The sequence below is a fragment of the Lepidochelys olivacea genome (assembly GCF_965140295.1).
Source record: "Lepidochelys olivacea isolate rLepOli2 genome assembly, chromosome: 10".
NCBI lineage: Eukaryota > Metazoa > Chordata > Testudines > Cheloniidae > Lepidochelys > Lepidochelys olivacea.
This window is the reverse complement of record NC_140420.1, coordinates 9,086,949-9,096,423: the sequence shown is the minus strand read 5'-3', so window position 1 is coordinate 9,096,423 and position 9,475 is coordinate 9,086,949. Positions and strand designations below refer to the sequence as shown.

The 9,475-nt window shown below is 44.8% G+C and overlaps 1 protein-coding gene across 1 annotated transcript; it reads right to left on the bottom strand.

Annotated features, from left to right (window-relative positions):
• Positions 1-266: 266 nt before the first annotated feature.
• On the bottom strand, positions 267-9,392 carry PDAP1 (PDGFA associated protein 1). The gene is made up of 6 exons (XM_084641531.1): positions 9,241-9,392; positions 4,292-4,383; positions 3,539-3,646; positions 2,944-3,065; positions 1,432-1,583; positions 267-605 (listed from the first exon to the last, which is right to left on the bottom strand). The coding sequence occupies exons 1-6, from the start codon at positions 9,251-9,253 to the stop codon at positions 547-549; spliced, it is 546 nt and encodes a 181-aa protein (XP_084497657.1). The 5' UTR covers positions 9,254-9,392; the 3' UTR covers positions 267-546.
• Between the last annotated feature and the right edge of the window lie 83 nt (positions 9,393-9,475).

Sequence of the window (9,475 nt, the reverse complement as noted above, 5' to 3'; positions counted from 1 at the left end):
GGAGGGTGAAAATGGGAATTAACAGCACTGCAGAAAAACAGCCATGAAGTTAGGCTTCCAGACTATTCTTACAACATTCTGCAGCTCCATTTCATCAGCTGTTTGTTTGCAGAAGAGGGTCCTTACGATACACCCCCCCCCGACCTTTGGGTTTTCATCAAGATTGCCGACCCCATGCCCCACCCCCAAGCTGACAGAAAATCTAGGTTTTGCAATCTAACATATGAAGCATTTCCCCTCCCACCTTGTTCCCCCACCCTGCCCCTAATGTGTTCTTAGTCCTAAAAACAGCAAAAACATTCAGGTTTCCAAACTGTTACACAGAGAACTGCTGTTCAGCACGGTTCTGCCCCGAAGATAGCAGCTGCCCCCCCAACCCAAAATGGAATTCTGTGCCAAGATGAAGACAAACACACGGTCAGTGTCTCTTGGAGGTGAATTCGACTTCGATGTTGCAGTACACCCTACATGGTATGCAACATGGCAGAGTTCCTGGCAGGCACCAGGCACAGTTCCCTGGAATTCTTCCTCCTGCATGTCCTGTGCTTATTTGTTAAGGGATAGTGATTGCAGTCTTTTGCCTGCCACAGACGCGTCATCTTTTGCTGTGGGAATGGGGGGGTGGGGGAGGGAAAAAAAAAAAAAAAAGAGAGAGAGAGAGAGACTTGTCAATGTTTCCAGATGCATGTGGGGAATTGGTGCTGTCTCAGTGGCCCTAGGGAGACGGAGCTCCATTTAGCCACACCACACACATAGCAGCTTAGCAAGTGTCCCTCTGTCACCCCCCTCCTTAGATGCTAAAATTCCTGGTGGGCCCACATCCAGAGTGAAAGGAGAATTCCATCTCTCCGGTCCATTCTGACCCTGGTCTCAGTCATTCATGCCAGCTGTGGAGAGATCTGTGCAGTGCGAAATGGACTGAGACCAAACCCCCATCACCACTTTGGTTCATTAGAGATTTCAGCTGAATTAAGAGTCAGCCTGTAAGCTGGAGGTGCAAAGCTCTATATCCCATTACCAATTCCCTGAGCCATTTAGGTAATGTCATATGTAATTCTGATAAACAATATCCACGCTGTTTGCAAGGAATTCACTGAACTGCTGGTGTGAACGTGTACAAAAGAACCTTTCGCTGTTCAGCTGAAGCGTTGTAGGTGTAGAGAGCAATTCCCTCCTTACTTTTCCTGCTCACTGCCTACCTAAACTACCACTTTATGAATCAGCATAAAGCAGAGGACGAAACACAGCTGGCTTTAGGGTTGAACAGAATAGCTGTTTAACAGCACACAGTAACAGCACTGTTAGGAAGTGAATACTATACCTACTTCGCTTGTGATACTGAGATCACAGGTCCTGGTGGTATGGCTGTCGGTGAGGGCAGTTACAGGTGGACTGAATGAGAAACCATTAATATAATTGTAACAGCCTTACCTTTTCTTTCCTCCTCTTTCTTTTTGGCAGCTTCTTCCCTCTGTTTCCGGATGATGGCTAGTCGAGCGAGATCTGCCTTTGCCTGTTCTGTTTTACCAGCTAGGTGCATTTTCATGTATCTTTCTTTTGCTTTCTGCTTCTCTATTTCTTCTCTGTTTGAATGAAATACACTAGTCATCATGGTATCCAAATTAACACACAGGTATCGTTAGAGTTAGAAAGGGGATTAAGAGAAGGCATGATCTCGAGCAGCATCGACCTCTGATCTTGGAGCACAAATGCATACAGTCATTTCAATCTCCAATTATCATGTTAGCGATCTAGCAATTCAAGGAGGCTGAAGATCAAAATAATGTTTAAATCCTTTTCAAAGTAGTCCTGGGGCTTGGGAAGAACCATGCTGAAGATGGCTTCTGGCTTGAAAAGCTATTCAATATAATGAATACCTAAATAAAGGCTTCTTTCTAACATTCATTATCACCACACCCGAGTACCTCACAGTAGTCCAGTGAATTAGGGATTGTTTCTGTTCCCACTGTGCCAGGGAAAACTCTGGCACAAAGAGTTGTGACTTAGCTTAATATCCCACAGCAGGACAATGTCAAAACAGAGCACAGTCCTCCTGTTTCCCAGTCTAGTGCCCTACCCACAAGCCGTCCTCCAGCTGAAGGAATTGAATCAAACTTGCACTTTTCTCTCTAAAAACTCACATGTGAAATGGCAACTGAGTTCAAGATTGAAAACAAAATTTAAGTGTCCACTGGGGCAAGTAACTTCACTCTGACCCCAGGAATCTGGAAAACACACTCCCATCAATACCAGGGCTCCCGCCATACCAGGAATTAACAGGGTGACCCTTAGTATGGTATTTTTCTGGCACTACGCGCTAATGCACAGGGGCAGTTATTTCTGATTATTGACATCAGGCTTTTAGAAAGGAAAACTAGATAGCCATGGTCCATGACTAGGGCTCCTAGATGCTTAACACAAATAATTAATAATCATTCTAATAATTATCAGAGGAACAAACATTTATGCCCATCTAAATGCATTTCGCAAAGCTGCCTGATTTTAGGATGACAAGGTGGGCCAGGTAATATCTTTTATTGGACCTACTTCTGCTGGTGAAAGAGACGAGCTTTCAAGCTTACATAGAGCTTTTCTTCAGGTCTGGGAAAGGTGCTCAGAGTGTCAGAGCTAACTACAGATTGTTTAGCATAAGTAGTTAACACACGAAGGATGGCAGCCACCAACATAGGCTGGCTCTACTTAACCATGTAAGCCCTACCCAATGAAATTGGGATCCAAAGTGAATCCTGATAATTATCTTCACACCTACTGTGATGGTGGGCTCAAATAAATAAAGGACCTCACTGAGACATCAGCTTCCCTCCCAAAGGGTCAGATTTACTGGCACTACATGACTTGGCCATTGCAGGGGGAAGAGCGTTATTCTAGGAACAAACAGCACACACACATCTCCAAGCTATAAGAGAGGAGGAGGATTGTTACCGCTCTCTCCGCGACAGCTCCTTGGGTCCATCCAGATCCAGCTGAGTTACTTTTTTGGCTGTCTGAACAACTCGATTGGGATTCTCTATGTCTATCAACCCTTCCACGCCTTTGCGCTTTTGCTGGAGTTTAGAAACAAAGGACATGCGTGTTATCAATGAGTTCTGTAGCTGTCAAGGCTCAATGAGACTTCGTCATGTGCGTCCTGGTGGAGAAAGTTTGCTCATGTGGTCACTGCCTCTGAAACCAAACCTAGACAGATACTAAAAAAATTCTTATTACCAGGGAATATACCTGCTGCCACATCATATTTTACTTTACCATATGTTTTCAACCCCACTGTTAATCATGAAAGCTACCACCTCTGTTTCTTCCACTTCAGTGTACGGCAACGAACAAATTATTAACAGAGTGAAGATTAACTGGGAGGAGAAACACACAAAGTTTAACTTTAAAAAATCCCACCATCTTTATAAATCTGGGCTCAGGAGCCAGAAGATTCATGGGGAAAATAAAAATCAATGATTAGCAGATTGGTTGTACATTGAGACTATGGGGTGTTCATCTACATTAAATGCATTGGGAGTTACGGTACCTGATAGTCCTCGTCATCCTCATCACTCTCGTCTGAATCTAAGGATTTCTTCTCTTTTTTGGGGTCTCCTATTGCCCCTTCTCCCCCTTCTTCTTGCTCCTCCTCTTCCTGTAAGTTTACAGGAGATTAAGAAAAAATGTAAACTGATGAAATTGTAACCTCTAGCAATGACTCTTTAAAAGAAGTGAAAACATTAGCAGGTAAGGGATACAACTACATAGCCGAGAATGTCAGTATTATTGGCATGTCTCCTATAATCAATTTTATTTTTATTGCATCCAAGAGCAAGATACGTTTAGGGCACAAAATGTGTCCCATTATTCACATCACCTGCATTAACAGGGTCTTCAATAAGAGACTCCACTGCTTTCTATATACAATATGATATCCATCGCTAGGTAACTTGATCACCGTATTCTATGTTTCAAATTTTACTTCCCACAGAGGCAGAGAATAAAGGATACATTCAGACTTTGGTTTCAAGTGCTCGATACCCCATTGATTTTGATAGAAACTGCCCAAACATTACTACAAACTAGATCCAGCTCTAAAACTCTAGGTCATCAATAGAAAATCTGGAGAATAGCAGATTGTCAAACCCAACATAAAAGCTTTTCCACATATTGTAATTCAGGTGACAGAATGATTTACAATACTTGACTCTAAGCGGCCTTTGCTCATGAACTGCAAAATAACTGAACTATAAGAGTAGCAGTTTATCTCGCTAAGCATGTGACCAGAGAGAACACATACCCTGGCCTTTTGTTTTTCTGCTTGGAGCTGTGCATCAATCTCTTCAGGGCTTGTGTACTGTCTTGCTCGGCCTTTGTGGCCTCCTTTTCTACCTGCATGAGAAATTAAGTCAGTAGCTGATTTAGTGAGACGTTTCCACAAACTCAAAAGCCTTTCCCCCATTTTCTCTTGATTGTGGTTGTGCAAGGTACAGACTAGTTCTTCTTCCAGTAAAAGCTCAAAGAACACAGAAGGAGCCCAATAATTCACCGACCTTAGTCAAGCACTTCGAGCCCTTGGATAAATACACAGAGAACTGTTCTTGAACCACAAAAGTGTTCAGAGAAAAACTTTCAGACCACCCAGCAGTTAACTTACCCCCCTCCAGATTCTAGGGAAGCCTGCCCCACTTGGACCATCTAAGCCAATGGTCTGTATTTGAGAGGGCCCAGTTTATACCTGGCATCACTAGAAAAGAACACAGCCCATGATCTCCATAAGTATATCTACATCATGTTAGCAAATAAAAGCTATGATCAATTTCAACTTTGCCTGTAGTTCACTAGGTATGTTCTCACCACTCATCAAGGTAGGTACTACTGTTCTCATCCCTCAGCTACTACAGACACCAGGCACTGCAGCCCAGTTCTGTCAGGCTATAGAAGGATGAGGAGAATTATGCTTCCAAGGACTCAGACAGTGAGTAATAACACCATCCTTCCCCTTCCATCCACATCCACAGTTGCCTCTGATTCACTTCCTGCGTTGGCAACCAAATTTAAATCCCATAACTGCTCCTTACTCTGCATTTCCTGCACAGCAAGGCGCTGCACTCTAACTATGCTGCCAGAGAAACACTAGAGAGTGACAGCAATTGTAAGTGAGTTTCTACGAGAACCCTGATTTTCCCTGGCTGCCCGCTGCCCCTACACACACACACAAATGAGAGATGAAATCAGCTTCCCTGGATGGATTGCCCTGGCTGAGATCCGGTACCTACCACCAAACGTTAATCGATTGATGTGAAATCACTGAAACTATTAATGTTTCCTGAAGAATGGCAGCTCCCATGGTCTTGGCACAAGACATCTAAGGACTGCTGGAGACCTGCGCTTTCTTTTTTAAAACAGTCTCTACCTTTCTGCCTGCAGACACAGAGCTCAGAGTACAATCTGACCATTAAAAGTACTTTGCAATTATTTTTTTGCCAAACAGTTCATGGGGGGGTTCTCTTCTCCTGCAGATCTCAGGAGGGCCACTGGCAGGAGCTATGGGACATCCCTCTGACCTCTTTATCCCTCCCTGTTTATTCCCTGAGGTCAGTAGGTAGCCTTGGGGGGAAGGGGTCGGGGGCGAGAAATCAAGGGAACACTTCTTGAGATCTGTATGAGGGGAGAGCCCCCGCTCCCCTGCAGAGGTTCATTAGTGCCTAACTAACCTAATTTGTTGAGCTGGTTGAATAATTGGAAAACGTTCATGAAAAAAACTGTCCCTTTTTTGGCTGTAAGTTTGGCAACCAGCATTAGTACGTTGGTTCAGCAGAGGCAGGCAACCCCTGCTTTCTTGATCAGAGCTGAGCCACTTACTGTGACTGTGGGAGGAGTCGTCTTGAGGAGCCTATCAAGGCTTGGGGGGGCACAACTGTTCATGAGGAGGGCTCTCAATAACTCAGTAGCTCCAACATACCTCCTCCCCCCATCCCCTTTCCTCACCCTGTTTATCACTGCAGATTTTCATATGTCTCTAGGAAGGGAGCCTTGAACCTGCAGCTCTTAGAAGATCCGAAGGGGGGAAATGAGAAAAGTAGGAGGCTTGAAGGGAGAATTCCCAGCCAATCTTAGGGAGCTCAATGAGCCACCTCCCCATAAATCTTAGGAAGCCTGATGGCCACCTTCACCTCTGCATTTCTAAGTTTTCTAACATGAGAGGTGAGGTTCTGTACACTAGTGGCCTTGAAAGGTGATATTCACTCAAGGAACTTATATGTGCCTGCCGCCTTCACTTCACCTTAAAAAAGCAGGTGATGGATTTTCAGTTGTGATTTCAACTAGAGCGTCTGCTGCCACTGATAGATGGTGCTGTACATGAAAGGACTTTTATCTACCCCTTTAAACCACCCTTTCTTCTCACAGCTTACTAGAGCTGCCAGAGTAGAGTTACAATTCAAAATTGGTTACTTATTTAAAAAAAAGTGTGGCATGACTGATACAGGTACAAAGTAACTACTATGATGTAAACTTTATGCGTTATTCTACACCATGAAGGGCTACATGATCTAAAACAATGATCTGCTACAATACTACCAGGGTAACTAGGCTTATTGTTGTCTGGCAGATTCATTTTCAGACATTTGTTTTCTTTATGTGTAAGGTCAGCTTATAACAGCAGATTTCAATGTACTTTTTCAAAACATAAAACTAGCCTGTAACCCTTTGGTCTTCACATTAGGTGCTGTCAAAAGCAATAGATATTAAGAGCAAAGCTTATTAGTTCTAAGCTTTACTCATTCTATATTCAAGCCTGTACCAAAGAATTAAGTATTGTACCGCTCAATACTTTTACTATCATCTCATCAACTAGAATGAGATGAGACTTGAGCCACATTAGTATGCAGATATTTCATCAAGGAGGGCGTAGGGAAGGCCTTTGCTCATGGTAAAGGAGGCAGGACTGTAAGGGGCTTTGGACTGTGAGTCATGCAACCTGGGTTCTATTCCTAGCTCTGCCACTGACCTGCTGCATTACGTTGGGCAAGTCACTTCACCTCTGTGCCTCAGTTTCCCCATCTGTAAAATACGGATAATGATTCTTATCCTCCTTTGCAAAGCACTTTGAAACCCACAGATGATTGTATTTTTAAATTATGGTAAAGGCACACAGAGCCTAAACTATGCATGGTTTTAGATGCTCTTATAAACTGAAATAAATATGTATCACTATTAATGTGAATTTAAGCTTAGCAGAATTTTATGGAGCTATGAGTTAAAAAAAAAAAAAAAAAAAAAAACCATGGGAAAACTCCTGGTTTCTACAAGCCTTTAAACAGAGATTGAGAAGTACTTCAGAAACTACTTGTTCTGTATTAGCAGACAAGTTCATATTTGTGCAGTAGAAAGGGTCTCTCCCCCCAACACATTAGGAACTACTTCTTCAATAGCTTTATTTCTTTACAGAATATAGAGGATAAAAAATTACACACACACATTACAGAAAAGAGAAGAGCATTCACTGAGTGGATCCTTTTGGAGCAGGATGTATTTGTAACATATGCAGCTGGGGTTTTTGTTAATTATTTCTGACAGGATTAAATCTAAGTCTGCTACCAAACACTGTAGGCAAAACCCTGACCCCCCTGAAGTATATGACAAAACACCCACTGATTTCAATGGGGTCAGGGTTTCACCCTGCAAAGCCACAGACAAACTTGAGGGGCATATTTAGAATTGTGTGATGAATTTGGAATTGGAAAAATTGAATTGATTGAGTTTTCATTACAAAAATAATTATGAGCATCAATACAAATAAGTCTGGATCCTTTTCTTTATCTAGCAACAGTTTTATATAGTACAAACTGGTATGAAGGATGGCTGGCCTAGATCAAGACATCAAAGAAACTGTATAAAAAAACTGGGAAACAAATCTCATGATATTAAAGACGGGCGGAGGGGTGGGGGGAGAGAGGGAGAAATACTGTATCTGATGCCTAAAAAATTCTCTCACAGTCTGGCAACAATTCACAAACTCACTTAATGGACACTAATAAAGTAAATTGGCAGAGACTACAGGAAGGGCAGAATGGGGAATAATAATTGACATTAACACAGTAAAATTTGATTCCATAGAAAGTACACCAGAGCCAATTATGTGGACAGATTTAGTGCATCTAGAGAATGATCTGGGTGGCCAGCTCAGACTTGATGGCCTCTCATTCCCTCATTAGCTCTCCTGTATCACACGCAGGCAGGCTGGTACCTGCTGCATAACAGCAAGATGCTGTGAGTGAAGCTATTATGGTGGTGGGTTTGGAGCCACTAAAAACTCTAAAATGATACATTAAAAGTCATCTGTGTGTCTTCTTCTGTACTGTCTCTTACACAGCAAGTAACCACCTTCTCTTCCTTTAGATCCTTTCTGCATATCCCCAGAGGCCTCTCAAATATTAATCCACTGAAAGAAGAATCTTAAAGAACAACATGCTATCAGCATCCCTTTGAAACAGGCCCCATCAGCCAGTACACTGGGTACATAGGAACTGCATTCTGTGCCCGATTTAGCTTGTGAGCTCAGTGCCTCATGTATTCAGTACAGCACCCATCATACTCTCCATGCTCAACAAATGCCAGCCTCCTCCCCCGTGCAGAACAAAACCCATCACTCTGCACTAGATCTGCTATGGGCCACCAGTCCCGCTACTTTTTCCCTGCGCACAGTACCCCTACAGCTTGCACGCACCCCTAGGTTCCCAGGGGCTTATTGCCCCCCTCATGCTTCTCCCATCAGCCACATGGGCTTCAAGCCTGTACTCCCCTGAACCGTCCATCAGTCCACGGGGACTTGCACCCCAAAACCCACCGCTCCATTCCCCTAGGGACCTGAGGCTTGCCTCTCCCTCTTAACCCAATCGCTCCTGGGGGCTTATCCCCCTCTCCCAGGGCTTGGGCCCTCCCTTGATCCCATCACTCCTGGGGGGGGGCCTTACACCCCTTCCCCAGAGGCCTAAATGTTACCTCCACTAACCCCGCTGCTCCTGGGGGGCTTATACCCCTCCCCCAGGGACCTAGAGCGTGGGCCCGCCCTTATCCCACCTCTCGTGGGGGGCTTATATCCCTCCCCCAGGAACCTAGGGATTGCCCCCCTTAGCCCCCTCGCTCCTGGGGGGCTTATAGCCCTCCCTCAGGGATTTAGGGCTTGGCCCCCCTTTGGCCCCCCCGTTCCTGGGGCCTGTTTCCTCTCATCCGCCCCTCCCTCACCTCCTTTAGGCATAGCGGCGGCGATGGCGGCTCCGGCAGCAGCTCCAGCGAGTCCCCCCCAGCCTCCAGTCCTCGACCCGGAAGCGGAAGCCGCAAACCGCAGCCCCAGCGCGCGGCTCCCTCCTCAGCCCAGTCACCAAGCCTGGCCCCGGAGCACGAGGCCCCCGGCACCAGGGCTACCTGCGGCACTGCCTGAGTACAAACCGAGCCGCTAGCTTCCCATGGCACCTCACTC

Excerpts from the sequence above, each read along its gene's own strand:
- PDAP1 (XM_084641531.1), bottom strand. Across the intron at positions 3,647-4,291 it reads CAGAAAAACAAAAGGCCAGG|GAAGAGGAGGAGCAAGAAGA; the intron begins GTATGTGTTCTC and ends GTAAACTTACAG. Across the intron at positions 1,584-2,943 it reads GAGCTGTCGCGGAGAGAGCG|AGAAGAAATAGAGAAGCAGA; the intron begins GTAACAATCCTC and ends TCATTCAAACAG.